Raw genomic sequence first — 18,451 nt, 5'->3', positions numbered from 1 at the left:
TTGGACTGTCACCCAACGACCTGCTTCCTGCAGCCTAGGTGTGACTACCTCCCTGTAGCTCTCATCTATGGCTGCCTCATTCTCCCTTATGAGTTGAAGGTCATCCAGCTGCTGCTCCAGATTCCTCACATGGTCTTCCAGATCGCCCAGCCGCAAGCACTTCTGGCAGATGTGACTCTGCGGGGGAGGGGAGTTCCCCCAAGACTGCTTCATCTCACAGGAGAGGCACATCACCGTCTCAGGACTAACTGGGAACAAGCTCGTCCTCCGCCTCTTCTTGTTGAAGCCTCTCGGGTCAAAGCCTCAAATCTCCACTCCTTCACTGGCCCACTCACTCACTGGCTGCTTTCCACAGGTGGAGGTTGAAAGGTTCTTGATTCGTAAGCTGACAGGGAGAAGGGAGGAGAATAGTTTGAGAGGGAAAATAAATCAGCTTTGATCAAATGGTGGAGCAGGCTCATTGGGTCAAATTCTGGTCCTGTGTCTTATGATCTAAATAAAGGAACATTTCTCAACGTCCCGCAGTATTGAAAATTTGGAAACACCTCACTGCAGATGTTTAGCCTTAGTCTCTCCTAGCATCCTGGAGCGTGGAATCCAGAATGCCAGGTAGGACAGAATTTAAAGGAAAGTCATGCTGTTTATTTTACTTTGAGAAGAATCAGAAGAGAAACTTTCAGAATAACAAAATAAAAGATATTGGAGAGCAAAGGGTGCTTTGCAAAGGCAGGGTTAAATTGCTTAGACAGTATAGTTCAACATTGAATGAGACCTGAGTGTGTTTGGGTATAAAGACATAAGGGAATCAATCCTGCATTTTAATGAAGAAACATAATATTGTTAATATTATGTACACTTTTATGAAGCAATATCCATCACAATTACCTCTTTCATTTATACTTTCAATCTGTTACTATAGCATTTACACTGAAGTTGTATGTTAGGGCTTTCATTGCAACTCTGGTAAAGTTTTATCTTTGAACTGGAAGCATATGCTTTCAAGCCTTAACCCATCGATTTACACCGCATTAATGCTTAATGAGGCTACCTCATTAAATATATTTCAGGCATAGTTGGATAGATTTATGCATAGCTGGGGAATTAAGCATAATGGGGAAAAGGCACGTAGGTGGATCTGAGTCCATGGCCAGATCAGGCATGATCTTAGTGAATGGTGAAACAGGCTCAATAGGCCTGAGGGCCTACTCCTGCTCCCATTTCTTGTGTTGTTAAGACATCTACACTCCAAGTTGGAAGTGGTACCGTCTGAATGAGACTTAGAGACCTATCTCCTCCCTCCAATGTACATAGCACAATTGAGCACACGTTGTTAATAAGAACATGGGATTTTTTAGGGGCCTGGTCAAATATTATTTCTCACTCAACACACACACACACACACACACACACACACACACACACACACACACACACACACACACACACACAATGCTGGAGGAACTCAGCAGGTCAGGCAGCATCTACGGAAAAGTATAAACAGTCGACGTTTTGGGTCGAGAGCCTTCTTCAGGACTGAGAAGGAAGAGGGAAAAGGTGGGAGGAGGGAAAGGAGGCTAGTTGGAAGGTGATGGGTGAAGCCAGGTAAATGGGAAAGGTCAAGGGCTGGAGTAGAGAGAATCTGATGGGAGAGGAGAGTGGACAACAGGAGAAAGGGAAGGAGGAGGGGACACAGAGGGAAGTAATAGGGAGGTGAGAAGAAGTGAAAGATTAGAGTAGAGAATAGAGGAAACAAATGATCAGGAATTTGTTCCATTGCTGGAATTTTGCTGTACACAAACTATTCTTTGTACATCTTCACATTGTAGAAGAAACTTTTGAATGCAGGTTTTTATGTTTGTCAGTAAAATTACACAGTGCGAATACTGTGGGGGGGTTGTAGGGGGGAAAGTAATGTATATAAGCATTCACTTCTGTTCTCCATCTGTTTGACCTTTTGCAGGAGCTACATTGTCAAGCTGATGGTTTGCGCTTGGAACTGAAGCGGAAGGACGCCTATTTAAACACACTGCAGACTGAAAAGGAGAGGCTCAGCAAGCAGCTTAAACAATCAGATGGCAAGTTCTGTGATTGACATGTGTACACCAATACCATTTTGCCGGGGTGGTTTGTTTTCGTCTGGAGAAAGCCTCTAATTAGTACACAGGTGTTAATCATCATTATTATGTCCAGTATTGAATAACATGGGTGATCATGGTCTTTCCATGACCATGATTGTTCTTGGCAAATTTTTCTACAGAAGTGGTTTGCTACTGCGTTCTTCTGGGCAATGTCTTTCCAAGATGGATGACCCCAGCCATTATCAATACTCTTCAGAGATTGTCTGTCTGAGGTCTGTGGCTACATAACCAGGACTTGCGATATGCAACAACTGCTCATACAACCATCCACCACCTGCTCCCATGGTTTTACGGTACCCTGATCGGTGGAAGGGTGGGTGGGGGTGGGAACAAGGCAGATGGTACACCTTGCCCAAGGGTAATCTCCTTTAGTAGAGAAGTATCTTAACCCTGTAAACAACCAGGTTAACACCAAAGGTACTTAATATTCAAGTATTAACATTTCAGCCTTTTCATTTGTCAAAAGCAGAATGACATCATTAAGTGCAGAGGAAACTCGTGTCTTTCCTGCATGGCAGTCACAACAACTGCACATAGTTCTGCAGGGGCCTAACTGACGTTTTATAAAGGTGTATCATAAACTCCTTGCTCTTGCATTCTGTGTCATGGATATAAAACCAGGTATCCCATAAGCCTTCATCAACACCTTAACTACTTTTGCTGCCACCTATAAGGATCCTTGGATTTGTACACCAAAATCCATGAGGCCTCACCTAGAGTACTGCATGCAGTTCTGGTCTCCTTACTTGAGGAAGGATATACTGGCCTTGGAGGCAGTGCAGAGGAGGTTCACCAGGTCGATTCCAGAGATGAGGGGTTTAGACTGTGAGGAGAGATTGAGTCACCTGGGACTGCACTCACTGGTATTCAGAAAGATGAGAGGAGATCTGATAGAAACATATAAAATTATAAGATAGAGGCAGGAAAGTTGTTTGTACTGGTAGATGAGATTGGAACTAGGGAACATAGCCTCAAGATTCGGGGAATAGATTTAGGATGGAGATGAGGAGGAACTGCTTTTCCCAAAGAGTAGTGAATCTGTGGAATTCTCTGTCCAATGAAGCAGTGGAGGTTTCCTCAGTAAATATATTTAAGACAAGGTTGGATAGATTTTTGCATAGTAAGGAATTTGAGGGTTATATGGAAAAGTCAGGTAGGTGGAGATGAGTCCATGGTCCATTTGTTGTGTATGTCCCACCCTGCACAAAGCACATCATTTCTTATTAATCAGGATTAAATTCTGTCTCCTATTACTGTGTCCAACTTGCACCATCAAAGCAGAATTAGGCCATTCAGCCCATCAAGTCTACTCCACAATTCCATCGTGATTGATTTATTTTCCTCTCAAACAATTCTTCCGACTTCTCCCTGTAACCTTTGAGGCCCTTACTAATCAAGAACCTTTCTACCTCCTATTTAAATATACCCAATGACTTGGCCATCAGAGGTGAGACCCTTCAAGAATCAGAGGGAGAAAGGAGTGGAAGGAAATGGTGAAGGTACTTTAGGTGGAGGTGACTCACAAGTAATAGGTGAAGCAGCCTTGACTCGATGCTAGATGGTTCTGGAGAGCTCCATGTGAAAAGCAAATTTTCAAAAGCTCTTTTCAGTACAGAATGTGTGTTAAGAGGCTGCTTATTCAGGCCTCAAAGCCTGTGGGACTTTACCCAAATAAGGCACAGGAGAGGAGAGATGGATGAAAGAACCTTGGGATCTTCGGTGCGTTCCTTGAAATGGTGGTCAGGACCTCTTCTACAACCTTGTCTGAAATGGCACAGAAGCTGGGATACTCAGGGAATATTAGAATCACTGGGTCTTCTTTACCTCGTCTGCCTGCAGAGGACAACACTGAGTCCAACATCAAAAGATACTGAAAACCTCATAGATGAGAATGTTATGAAGTGGCTTCAGGTAGTAGATGGGTGACCAAGCAGGAGAAATAAGGGAATAAGCAGTCAGCACAGGGTTCCTCTGTGGCCATTCCCCTCAGCAATAAGTATACCCCTTTGGAAACCAGGGGGCAGGTGAACTTTCAGGGCACAGCAGCAGCAGCCAGGCCAATGGCACTGTGGCTGGCCCTGAGGCTCAGAAGGGGATGTAAAATCAGGTAATGCAATAGAGATAGGAGACTTGACTAGGGTCAAGGACATCTCAGTACAGTAGCAGAGTATTCTCAAGAGGGTAAATAGCCAGAGGTCATAGTGCACATTGGCACCAATTACATAGCCAGAAAAGGGAAAGTGGTTCTGTGTAGTGAGCATAGGGAGTGAGGGAAGAGGTTGAAGAGCAGGACCTCCAAGGTAGTAATGTCTGGATTACTCGCAGCACCACACGCTAGTCAGGGCAGGAGTAGGATGAGAGTACAGGGATTAGGGTTTCAGATTTCTGGATCATTGCCAGTTAGGAGCTACAGCTGGAAACACTTCCTACAAATACGGTCATCAGGGAAATTGAAATCCAACATCTCACAGGAGGCATAGTCCTTCATCTGAACTACCATCCTGCCAACACTTGTTATACCTCTGACTGCTCAAGCTTAAGTTTTGGCCAGCGCCTGTTCTCATGTAAGCCTAACCACTCTAATACTGGCCCCCTCCAAAAATTGCTCCTCCACTTATACCTTGCTTTGTGCCTAAAAAGATCACGATTGCAGTGTGCAAAAAATGTTCCAAAAGGTCCCAAGCTCTTTTAAAACCTTGTGCGGCCTCACTAACGAATGATTGCAGTCTGCCAAAATGTTCTGAAAGATCTCCAGCTCTTTTTAAACCTTGCACAGCATCACCAATTAATGATTCCTCTCGATGATGGAAGTCTTCTTGATCACAGCTCCTAGATTCATATCAAAATTATTAATGTATGTGATGAATAGCAAGAAATTGCAGTAGTATGCCATTTGTCAAGGGTTTCCATTCCGAAAATAATCACCCACTGTTTCACTAAGCCGGTTTTAGATCCAGTTTGCCAATTTGCCTTGAGTTCCGTGGGTTCTAATTATTTTGAACCAGTCTCCCACGTGCAACCTTGTCAACAGCCTCTCTGAAGATCTGGAGGACTACATTAACTACAACTGCCCTCTTCAGCATATTCCATCATTTTCAAATTGGTCAGGTGGGATCTCCCCTAATAAAGCTATGCTGACTGTCTTTGATTGATCATTGCCTTTGCAATGTAAATTAATAATGCCCTTCTGGACTTTTTCCTAATAACTCCACAACCACTCTCAAGTTAGTTACCAGGCTTATCCTTGTTCTGCTTTTTGGATAGAGTTACCACTTCTTCTGTCTTCAATTCATATTTAAAACTCTTTGTCAGAGTGCCAATATGCCTTGCTTCCTGTAGCAGCCTGGCCCATACTTCATTAAGCCCTGTACATAAAAATTAGCTTCATTTGTTACATGTTCATTCAAGCAGTCAGCAAAATGTATTGAAATGACCAACATAATCCACGGATGTGCCGGGTGCAGCCCGCAAGCTTCGCCTTGTTTCTGGCACCAGTGAAGCATGCCCATATGTCTTTGGAAAGCGGAAGGAAACTGGAACACCCAGAGGAAGCCAATGGGGTCATGGGGTAAATGCACAACCTCCTTCCAGAGGGCAGTGGGAACTGAACTCCAATCGCTGGCACTCACACATGTTAAGCTAGCCACCATCCTGCCTTTGCACCCACTAGTTCACTTTTTCCATTTTTAAACTGCCTAATACCTCCATTTCCATGCTATTGTGTTCTAGAATTCCACTGTGTCCTCTTCCTGAATTTTCCACCTATAACATATTTCACCTCAGTGAATGCAGGTGAAGACCGTTCATTTAGGACCTTCCTGATACTCTGGCTCCACCCATACTTGCATTGTAGCCACTAATGAGCTCCACTCTTTCCCTGGTAACTCACTTGCCCTTAATATACTTATAAAATAATCTGAGAGTTTCCTTAATTCTGCCTGTTGTGATGTTCCATGCCATCTCTTTACTCTACTGATCACTTATTAAGTACCCACATCACTTTCTATAGCCCTGAAGGGGTCTCTTGTTTTCAGTTTGCTTTCCCTGGACTCTATAACTTATGAGTCTACAGCTCATGTTCTCTGTATTATTTATTTTTTATTTGCATATTTTGTCTTCTTTTGTACATTGGTGTTTGTCAGCCTTTCTGTATAATTGTTCATAAATTCTATTATACACTAGGGTGGAGGGATGAATATACGTCTCTACCAAAGGAGGTGTAAGGCGCTCCTTCCCTTCGCTAGCCCCTGCTTAGACCCCTGATCAGGGTCATGTGAGGCCATGGGAGCAGGTGGTGGATGGTCGTATGAGCAGCTGGTGCATATCACAAGTCCTGGTTATGCAACCACTGATGACAGGCAAACGATCTCTGAAGAGTATTTATAATGGCTGGGGCCACCTGTCCTATAAAGATACTGACCAGAAGAAGGCAATGGCAAATGATTTCTCTAGAAAAATTTACCAAGAACAATCATTGTCATGGGACCATTATTGCGTACCACCCCACTAGCTTCCATGTCCACTATGTAATTCTCCGTAACTTCCACCTTCTCCAACAGGATCCCAGCATCAAGCACAACTTCCCCTCCCCACCCCTTTCTGCTTTCCCCAGGGATCGGTCCCTACATGACTCCCTTGTTCACTCGTCCCTCCCCACTGATCTCCCTCCTAGTACCTACCCTTGCAAGCAGAACAAGTGCTACATCTGCCCCTACACCTCCTCCCTCATTCAGGGCCCTAAACAGTCTTTCCAGATGAGGCAACACTTCACATGTGAGTCATATACTGTGTCCTGTGCTCCTGGTGTGGCCTCCTATAAATTGGTGAGACCTAAAATAGATTGGGAGTCTTCTTCACCGAGCACCTACACTTCGTTCACCTGAAAAAGCGGGAACCCCCAGTGGCCACCCGTTTTAATTCCACTCCATTCCCATCCCGATATGTCTATTCATAGCCTCCGCCACTGTCATGATAAGGCCACACTTCGGTTGGAGGAATAACTCCTTATTGGGGATTATTGCTCCTTATTCCATTTGGGTAGCCTCCAAACTGACTGGCCTGCTGAGTTCCTCCAGTATCTTGTGTGTGTTGTAGGAGTAGGCCATTTGGCCCATCAAGCCTGCTCTGCCATTCAATAAGATCATGGCTGATCCGGCCATGGATTCATCTCCACCTACCTGCCTTTTCCCCATAACCCTTAATTCCCCTACTATGCAAAAATCTACCCAATCTTGTCAAGTCAAGTCAAGTTTATTGTCATTTCGACCATAGACTGCTGGTACAATACACAGTAAAAATGAAACATCGTTCCTCCAGGACCCTGGTGCTACATGAAACAACACAAAACTACACTAGACTATGTGAGACAGCACAAGGCTACACTAGACCACATAAAACAACATAAAAACTGCACTAGACTACAGACCTGCACAGGACTACATGAAGTGCACAAAACAGTGCAGGGCAGTACAATAATTAATAAACAAGACAATAGGCACAGTAGAGGACAAATTACAATATAATAAAAAATATATAATAATAAATGTCTTTAATATATTCACTGCTTCATAGGGCGGAGAATTCCACAGATTCACCACTCTTTGAGAAAAGCATTTCCTCCTCATCTCTGACCTAAATTTACCCCCATGAATATTGAGGCTATGTACCCTAGTTCTAGACTCACCTACCAGTAGAAACAACTTTCCTACCTTTATCTTATCTATCCCTTTCATAATTTATCTGTTTCTATAAGATCTCTCATCTTTCTGAATTCCAGCGAATACAGTCCCAGGTGACTCAATCTCTCCTCATAGTCTAAACCCATGCAAGAGGTGAGAATGATCCAGCCCATAATGCCTTTAGCAATATAAATTATTACGAGAGGTATGGCAATTCATCCTGCAGTAGTCTGACATAGATAGGTTTCCTCAGTAATATTTAAGAATGTTGCTTATTTACAAACCACAGATTCCCATTCAAAGGAAAAGCAATCCCTTGTGGAGGAGATTATACAGCTAAAGAAAATGAAGGAGCTTACAGACAGGGAGCTCTCACACAAGGAAACAGAAATACTACAGAGCGAGCAAGAACTGGAATGGCAGATCTCTGACCTAAAGAACACTGATCACAAGGTTATAACGTTAAATGAGCAAGTAAGTTCAGCAAGTCTGCAGTAGATAGGTTTAAATCGCTGATCATTCAAATTACAGGGAGAGGCATCTGAATGGAGGTTAAATCTGTGTAAAGCGAGAAGCAATATGTTTGATTGTTTCCAGCGTCAGATAAATTTGCAAATCTGGCTTCACCTCCTGATTGTGGGATGCTGATTTCAAAAGTGACCTACACGTAAACTTCATCTAGTCAATGGCCCTTAAAGGTCTCTCAAAACATGTGCTTGGAGAAATTATGGTCTCTTGAAACACCAGTGGTTGGTCTTCTGCCGACTTCCAAAGCACAATCTAAAAGCCCAGGGAATAGTAAGCAATGTGCGGGAAGTGCAAAATCGTCTTCAAAATCACACCAATAATATAATTAGTTATTTGGGATTAAATTTATTTATTTAGAGATACAGCACAAAACAGGCCCTTCATGCTCAATGAGCCACACTGCCGAGAAACCCTCTAACCTGATCACAGGACAATTTACAATGAGCAATGAACCTACTAATCAGTAGGTGTTTGGACTGTGGGACGAAAGCAGAGTATCTGGAAGAAACCCAGAACGTACAAACTCTTTACTGCATCACTGGAATTGAACTCTGAACTCTGGGATGCTCCAATCTGTAAAAACGCCACGCTAACTGCAACAACTACAAAATTTTAGACACAAGTGGTTAGTTGATTTTGAAGAGCCATGTAAATGTCATTCATTTGTTAAAATTGGCTCTTTCCAGATCGGACAAAGATCAGACCAAGAGAAAGTGATTGTGACGCAACTAGAGGAAAAACGCCTCATGCTTTTAAAAGTGCAGTCAGCTCTCCAGGAAATGGAGGGGAAGCACAGTGCCAACACAGCTGCCATGCAGGATAAAATCACACGTGATTACAGGTACTGTCTCAGACACAGAAAATTGGTGAGCTAGGAGCTAGCTAGTCAAAGACGCTGGATTTAGTTGCTTTTGCTACCCCAAAACCACTTTATTAATAATCTGCACTTTACTACCCCCTTAAAAACTCCTTTCAACATTTAACATTTTAACGTGTAAGCTGATGCACACCAGGAAAATGTGGAAATATAACATACAACATAGGTGAGTAATTTCCCACATTTTCCTGGCAGTGAGTAGCTCACGATGAGAGCAAATGCATGCTGGCAAATATACAACCGTCAGGCCCCATATGCATAGCTATTGGCTTTCAAATAGCAACGTGCAGATTATTTTTGACAATAATGGTAATTAATGCAAGTACAAAGGCGGAGCCCAGCAGTCTAAACATGCTCCTCTTCATCTGCATTGAGTGTTTCATGAGCCACTTCCCATCACTCTCCTCCACCGGCAATAATGTTTCTTTAATTCCCTTAACGTGAATGATGATATGATATCCTAATATTCTCTATATAATTGCTGGCATACAGTCTATAGAAGAAAAGTCTACTATCTTCCTCTCAGTCCAATAACTAAGTGTTCTTTTAAATTTGTTCTTTGTTTTTCAAAGTCATCCATTTATTTATGACCACACGGCAGCTGAGCTTGGAAATCGACAATGTCTTGCAGTTCACAAAAAGTAAAGATTCTTTCTTTGGAAAGCAATGCTTGTGGACATGGTGCATGACTAGTCCCTTCGGCCATGTGACCAAAGTATCTCTCCAAGCTGGTCCCAATTGGCTCACCTATCTCTGAACCTTTTCTATTCATGTCCCTGTCTAAATATCTTTTGCACTTTGTAATTGTTCTCACCCTCGCACAGTGTTGTCAAGAAAACAAGCTCTCCTTCAAAGTTGCAAAAACAAAGTAGCTGGTTGTGGACTACAGGTGGAATGGAGACAGGCTAACCCTTATTGACATCAATGGATCTGGGGTTGAGAGGGTGAACAGCTTTAAGTTCCTCGGCATAAACACCACAGAGGACCTCATGTGGTCTGTACATACCGGCTATGTGGTGAAAAAGGCACAACAGTGCCTCTTTCACCTCAGACAGTTGAAGAAGTTTGGTATGGGCCCCCAAATCCTAAGAACTTTCTACAGGGGCAGAATTGGAAACATCCTGACTGGCTGCATCCCTGTGTGGGAATTGTACTTCCCTCGATCACAGGACTCTGCAGAGAGTGGTGTGGACAGCCCAGCTCATCTGTAGATGTGAACTTCCCACTATCAGGATATTTACAGAGACAGGTGTGTAAAAAGGGCCTGAAGGATCATTGGGGACCCGAGTCACCCCAACCGCAAAATGTACCAGCTGCTACCATCCGGGAAACAGTACTACAACATAAAAGCCAGGACCAATAGGCTCTGGGACAGCTTCTTCCAGCAGGCCATCAGACTGATTAATTCATGCTGATACAATTGTATTGCTATGCTATATTGTACATACCATTTATTACAAATTACCATAAATTGCACATTGCACATTCAGACGGAGATGTAACATAAAGACTTTTACTCCTCACATATGTGAAGGATGTGAGTAATAAAGTCAATTCAATTCACTTAATCTCTACAGCTTTCTCTTCAGTTCATTCCATGTACCGACCACCATCTGTGTGGGGAAAAAATCCCCTCTGTTTCCTTTTAGATCTTTTCCCATTGTCCTTAAGTCTCTGTCCTCCAGTTTTAGCCTTCCCTGACCTGGGAAGAATTACTGTGACCATCCACCTTGCCCATGCTTTTCATGCATTTACATACCTTTATAAGGCCACCCCTACATTCCAGGGAAAAGTGTCCCCAACTATTCAACTTCTCCTTATAATTCAAGCCTTCCAGTCTTGGCAACATCATGAATCTTCTGCATCCTTACATCGGTTCTAAAATAGAGTGATCAGATCTGCGCAAGAGATTCTGTAGATGACGCAAATCTTTAGCAACACACAAAAACAAATGCTGGGGGAACTCAGCAAGTCAGGCAGTATCTATAGAGGGGAATAAATAATCAATATTTCAAGCTGAGAACCTCATTAGGATGGTCAACTAAACCGTGCAATGATGCAAAAGTCATTTTGTACAGTGGCAACATGCATCCCGATTTCTGTACTTAGTGCTCAGACTGGTGAAGGCAAACATTCCAAACACATTCTTTGCCAGCCTGTCTACTTGTGTCACTACTTTCAGGGAAACCTACCCGTCTCCCTGTCTTGCCCTGATTTAACTTTCCAAAGTGCAACATCTCACACCTTGTGCATCTTCATTGGCACCTGAGCAGTGAAGTTTGTGATTCAGATTGAAATTCTGTGTACCACCCCTGCCACGACCTTCCCCTCCCCTACTTCATTTTGAAGCACCTCTTTCACTGCGATTAGGATTCAATATCCTAATTCGAGACGCAAAGGGATTTTGAAGTCACCGTGTACGATTTCCTAAAGGATTACTTTGCAGCTGAATCAGTGGTGAAGAAGGTAGATGCAATGTTAGCATTTATTTCAAGAGGACTAGAATGTAAAAGCAAGATTTAATGCTGAGGCTGTATAAAGTACTGGTGAAGTCTCTCTTGGCGTACTGTGAGTAGTTTTGGGCCACTTATCTAAGAAACAATGTGCTGATATTGGAGAGAGTTCAAAGGAAATTCATGAGAATGATTTCAGAAATGAGAGGGTCATTATATGAGCAGCGATTGAAGGCCCTGGACCTGTACTCGCTGAAAAATGAGGGGCAATTTCATTCAAACCTATTGAACGTGATAAGCCTTGATGGAGTGGATGTGAAGAGGTTATTTCCTTTGGTGGGGAAATCCAGGACCACTGGGTGCAGCCTCAGTATAGAGGGACATCTGTTTAGAATGGAGACGAGGAGGAATTTCTTCAGCCAGAGGGTGGTGGGTTTGTGGAATTCATTGTCACAGGCAGCAGTGGAGACCAAGTCACTGGGTACATTTAAGGCAGATGCTGATAGGTTCTTGATTAATCAGGGCATGAAGGGATACGGGGAGAAGGCTGGAGAATGAGGCTGAGAGAGAAATGGATGAAATGGCAGAGCAAACTCAATGGCATGATTGTGCTCCTCTGCCTTGCAGTCTTAATGTCATTTTCAATTTTCCATTGTAATAGATATTAAAAATTGGAGAATAAAGCATAAGATATTGTGACATCCTCTTCCCCCACCAGAGATGAGATCCGTCTCCTTCATCAACAGCTGCGTGAGAAAGAGATGATGAGAGAACAGGACCGCTGCCTCAGAAGTAACATGACAGATAATTGTGCTTCTTTGATCAAGGAAAATGCCCAGCTACATTCACAGATTCTTGAGCTCAAAAAACAGTTAGACAGGGTATGTAGAAAATCTTTCTGTGTTTAAAACTAGGTTGAGTACCCTGTGCTGAATATTTGAATAAGGTTAGATTTGGGTTAATGTTTTTGACGACTGTAGTTTGTTTGATAGAATGAAAGAAAATTTGGATCAGCAATACTTAGGTTGATGATCTACAATGTTCAATGGTCAATGTAAAAGAAAGATGCTTCATCTGTAGTGGTTACTTCAGCTTTAAAGTATGGCAAAGATTTTAAAAAGTGATTTACATGATCCAATGTAGGTATAAATTACTATAACTTAGATTCAAGTATTACAAGGTCAATATTTTTTAATTGCTGGCATTTATTGGCCATCTTTAATCATGCCCTAACCTCTTCGGAAGAAATTAAAAGACAACCAAAATGGTCAGCTTAGCCTCAGAAGACAGATGAGAGATGTGAAGGATGGAAGATTTCCTTCTTTGAAGAATATTAGAGAACTACATAGGTATTTTTGCAAAAATTAGGTATTTTAATGGTCACAATTGTTGGTATTGTTTTTTTCATTACAGATTTTATTTAATTCAATGAATTTAAATTTCCCAGCAGCCCAGATCGATAATCCAGCGCTCCAGATTCTAATCCAGAAACATAACTTTATCTTTATCTTACTTTATCAATTTCACTGAGTATTGGTAATGCGGGAGTCAGTGGAATATAATGGAAGGTCTGGAAAATTCTTTGAAAGGAAGAGAAATGTAGTAATTTCCGAACAAATGAGAATTTCAATCAGTAGAAAGGAAGCTATAACATCATTCTAAAGTGTTAGCACATAAAAGGAGGGCCAAATGAAATGTTGCAGTTTTCTGAATACGTATTTTTCAAGTTTTAACTTGGCTGTCTAAAAATAGCAATGCAATTTGAAGTAGGTTACAGAAAACCAATGAATTCAACTGGCCGTGCCACATTGTCGGAGTGGCAGAGACTTCCCTTGGGACACCAGGAAAGGAAGGAATTACATGACCCTACAAACACAGCAAGCATGAGTGATCCTGCAGACCAACTCCCCTTTCGAAAATCATACAACAAAAAGATTGCTCCATGCCCACATAATATTCCCAGTCAAAGTTTTCGAGAAGTCTGTGACTGCAATTTGGTAGGCTGTGATTGTACCAAAATTAATCGTCTAGGGTTGTCCCATGTAAAAAAAATTGATGTGTTCCATTATAGAAATTAATCCAGCAAATTAACTCCTGATTATTGTCTCTTGTTCCCTTTCTAATCTTGTGCTTTTAGTTATGTTTCATTCTCTCCCACCCAGGCCATGCTCTTTTCTCGCTGCTTCCATCAGGTAGAAGGTGCAAGAGCATCAGGACTTGCACCACCACTTTCAAGAACAGTTACTACCCCTCAACCATCAGGCCTTTGAATAAAAGGGGATAATTACACTCACCTGCCAATGATCTCACTTTAGCTTGTTATTTCATGTTCTCATTATTTATTGCTATTTATTTATATTTGCATTTGCACTCATTGTTGTCTTCTGCACTCTATTTGATCTTTCTTTGAATCTTGTTATAGTTACTGTTTTATACACAGGCTGAGTATGCCTGCAGGAAAAAGAATCTTAGGGCTGTGTGTGATCTGTAAATGTAATCGTATAATAAAATTTATTTAGAACTTTTGAACTTTGGTACTTTGTATTGATGATTTTGCTGCACAATGCATTGCAGGAGAGGATAGTGAAAGAGGAGACTGATCTTTGCCGTACATCAAGTGTGGTTCAATTGATTACTGTAAAGGATCACAAGCAGCAGCTGGAATATGAGTTGAAGAGACACAAGGAGCTCCTGGAAATTAAGAAAAACAAATTTAAGGAACTTATGGAAAAGGTAATTGGTGAAAAATGTATGGAAAACGGAATATATCAGGAAATAAATAAATTCAGATTTTGATTTATTACTGTACTCAGATGTTCTAAAAATTCTGAATTGTGTTATGTTCATGCTACTCTCCTATTCAATACTGATATCAGAATCAGAACCAGGTTTAATTTCACTGGCATATGTCGTGAAATTTGTTGTTTTGAGGCAGCAGTACTTTGCAATACATAATAATAAAAAAATAAGTTACTATAAGAAATATATAGATTTTTAAAAATAATTAAATAAGTAGAGTGAAAAGGCAGCAAAACAGATAGTGAGGTAGTGAACATGGGTTCAATATCCATTCAGAAATCGGATGGCAGAGGGGAAGAAGCTCTTCCTGAAACGTTGAGGGTGTGACTTCAGGTTCCCGTATCTCCTTTCTGATGGTAACAGTGAGAGGAGAGTATGTTCTGGGTGATGTTCAAAGTAAATCTTATTATCAAAATACATATACATCACCATATATAACCCTGAGATTCATTTACTTGTGGGCATACTCAATAAATCTATAGAGTAATAACCATAACTGAATCAACAAAAGACCGCCCATCTACGGCATTCAGCCAGAGTGCAGGAGACAAAAACTGCAACTACAAAAAGATGAAATAATAATAATAAATAAATAAACAGTAAATATTAAGAGCATGAGAAGAAGAGTCCTTGAAAGTGAGTCTATCGGTTGTGGGAACATTTCAATGATGGGGTGAGTGAAGTTATTTCCTTTGGTTCAAGAGCCTGATGGCTGAGGGGCAATATCTGTTCCTGAATCTGGTGGTATGGGTCCTGAGGTTTCTGTACCTTCTTCCTGATGGAAACAACGAGAAGGGAGAATGTCCTGGGTGGTGGGGGTCGCCGATGATGGGTGCTGCTCTCCTGAGACAGTGTTTCATGTAGATGGAAAGTTTTAGATTTCATGCCAAATCTCTACAAACTCCTAAGGAAGTAGAGACACTGCCATGCTTTCTTCGTAATTGTACTTACGTGCTGGGTCCAGGACGGGTCCTCCAAAGTAATAACACTGAGGAATTTCAGAATCAGGTTTATTATCACCGGCATGTGTTGTGAAATTTGTTAACTTAGCAGCAGCAGTTCAATGCAACATAGTATAGAAGAAAAAAAATAATAATAAATAAATCAATGCAAAAAACAGAAATAATGTATGTTCGGCACAGCTTTGTGGGCTGAAGGACCTGTATTGTGCTGTAGGTTTTCTATGTTTCCATGTTAATATATATTTAAAAAGTGGGGTAGTGTTCAAGGGTTCAATGCCCATTTAGAAAGCAGATGGCAGGGTTTCCTGCTGACGTCATCATCGAGAATGGCAGCTTAGGTCACTAGCTCCTCCAGAAAAATGCGTATTAAGCCCCATTAACCCGTCAAATATAATATTTTTTGAAAAATATTTGAACTGAAAAGAGGGGCAAGAATGGGGAGAAGAAAAAAAAGCAACACTGCGGAGCCTGCATCCGAGAGGAGTGCAGCGGGCGGCTCTCCAACCCGACCACATGCGAGCGAGGCAGGCACTAGGCCTCGTTCAGTCGAAGCGGCGAATGTCGTCGAAATCCTGAAAGAAATAATGGAGGTCCAGAAAGATATAAAGCAGCAGCTCCGTGATATTAAGGCAGAGCTCGCCAGCGTTAATCAAAAAATAGCAGTGGCAGAGACTCGCATTGAGAAGGTGGAAGATCGCGTTCAAAACGTGGAGCGGATACTGAGCAAGATAATAAAAATAATACATCACCAAGAAGGTAAACTGCTTGACCTGGAGGGAAGATCACGGCGGAAAAATATCAGAATCTACAACGTTCCCGAAGGAGCGGAGGGCCCATCTATGACGGAGTTTGTCGGAAAGTTACTGCAGGATGCGTTGGATCTTCCCCCAGCTATGGAGCTGGAAGCTGAAAGAGCGCACCGCGCGTTCATTCTGAAACCTACCGGGGATAGAAAGCCACGCTCAATTATAATTAAATTCCTTCGATACAACACCAAGGCAGAGATTCTACAAAGGGCCTGGGGTAAGAAGAGAGTGTTTTTAGAGGATAAATTAATATATTTTGACCAAGATTCCCCTCCCCCTCCCCCGCGGTCCTCCAGAAACGCAAAGAATATTTCTAAGTAAAGCGAATATTAAAGCAAAATAAGATTAGATTTCAAACTCCGTACCCAGCTAAACTTCGAGTGTTTTATGACAACGAGACGCAGTTGTACCAGACAGTGGAAGAGGCGACTACAGACATGAAGGCCAGAGGGTTGCCCGTCAGCATGACCAAAATGAAAGAAAGCCTGGCTGAGGAATTGTCTCGCTCGGCTTGGGAAATAGTGCGAGAAACGAGAAGGCAGGAGACAGGAGGAGGCCGAGAGAAACATATCAGGTTGAGACCAGGAGATTCCCAAAGACAGTCCTCACCCCCTTCAGAAGAGCCATAAGGTTTGGCTAACTTTAAAAATGTTGAGAAGCTAAACAGAACCAAAAGTACATGGTGATATACCTATCTCGAGAAATACTTATTATAATGTGGATTTTATATTACTTAGTTGTTATTCTTTATTCACTCACTTACTCCTTTTTCCCTACCAAAATGAGTGTGTGTATATATATATATATATATTTATGTGCATATGTGTTTGTGTGTAATGTGTGTATGTATATATCTATATGTGTGTATGTGTGTGTGTATGTATGTATGTACATATAGGAGGAGTACACGGAAATCTTTTTTGTGTAATGGATTTGTTCACTGACTTTTATGAATACTGCAATGGGGGCCCTCAACTCACAAGTAGGAGGGGTTATCCCCCACAGCTAGACATTTCCTCTAGCTCAACGCAGGGTCATCTACGAGAGACCTCAGCTTTGGAATCACACGTTCGTTGCCCTTTTTGTTATTATTTGAGTTTCTTGGTTCTTATTTGTTCAGGGAGTAGATCGAGTAAGTTTTATTCTAATTTCAATGATACATTGACAGATAAATACAGATGGCTAAGGACAAGGTAAAATTCATTTCTTTTAATGTAAATGGGCTATTAAATCCAATCAAACGTAAGAGAATTTTATCCAAAATGAAAAAAGAACAAGCCCATGTAGTATATTTACAGGAAACTCATTTAAGATAATGAGCATAAAAAACTGAAGAGCATGGGCTTCACTAATCTGTTTTTCTCCTCATATAAATCAGGGCATAGGAGAGGAGTTGCTATTCTTATCTCAAGTAAGCTAAATTTTGAAAAAATATTCAAAATGAGAGATAAAGAAGGCAGATATATTCTGGTAAGGGGGAATATAGATGGCAATTCAGTTACTCTATTGAATATATACTCACCCCCAGGAAGTGATACTGGTTTCTTTCAGAAAATCACTGATATTATGATAACGGAAACAGAAGGTCTCCTGATATGTGGGGGAGAGTTAAATTTACAATTACAACCAAACTTAGACTCTTCCAATAGAAAAACCAATGAAACAAAATCTTTACATAAGAAAGTTAATACACTTTTTGAGGATGTTGTTTTAATTGATATATGGAGGGACCTTTTCCCTGACAGAAGGGATTACACTCATTATTCTGCTCCACATTCTGTATATACAAGAATAGACTATTTCATAACATTTGGAAAAGACAAAGACAAAATAAACACCTGTGGAATTGGGACAATAGATGTAAGTGACCATGCACCTATACATTTATCTGTTGATTTTGACCTACAACCAAAGAATACTATTTGGAAACTAAATTCAAGTCTACTCAATGATCCGTACTTAAAGGAACAAATTAAAAAAGAAATTGGTCTCTACTTAGAATTTAATGATAATGGAGAGGTTTCACCTCCCATTTTATGGGATACTCTGAAGGCGGTCTTAAAAGGGAAAATTATAGCGATATCTTCATATAAGGAATAAAACATTAGAGGAATTACAAAATGGGCTGAAGGAACTAGAGAAAAAACACAAATTGAACTTGGCACAGGATACATTAGAGGGAATTAAAAGAATTAGTAATGAAATAAATA

The 18,451-nt window shown here is 41.4% G+C and overlaps 1 protein-coding gene across 2 annotated transcripts in view; it reads left to right on the top strand.

The window, feature by feature from the left end:
• LOC140733681 (uncharacterized) overlaps positions 1–18,451 on the top strand; it is a 52,809-nt gene that overhangs the window by 13,965 nt on the left and 20,393 nt on the right. For both annotated transcript variants that reach the window (XM_073057364.1, XM_073057365.1), the window contains 5 exons: positions 1,961–2,075; positions 8,106–8,290; positions 9,031–9,185; positions 12,393–12,555; positions 14,249–14,407. In XM_073057364.1, the coding sequence (XP_072913465.1) occupies positions 1,961–2,075; positions 8,106–8,290; positions 9,031–9,185; positions 12,393–12,555; positions 14,249–14,407 (777 nt within the window). The remainder of the gene's footprint in view (positions 1–1,960; positions 2,076–8,105; positions 8,291–9,030; positions 9,186–12,392; positions 12,556–14,248; positions 14,408–18,451) is intronic.

The sequence above is a fragment of the Hemitrygon akajei genome, chromosome 9 (assembly GCF_048418815.1).
Source record: "Hemitrygon akajei chromosome 9, sHemAka1.3, whole genome shotgun sequence".
Lineage (NCBI taxonomy): Eukaryota > Metazoa > Chordata > Chondrichthyes > Myliobatiformes > Dasyatidae > Hemitrygon > Hemitrygon akajei.
The sequence above is the reverse complement of the archived record's forward strand: the minus strand, read 5'-3'. Positions and strand labels throughout refer to the sequence as shown.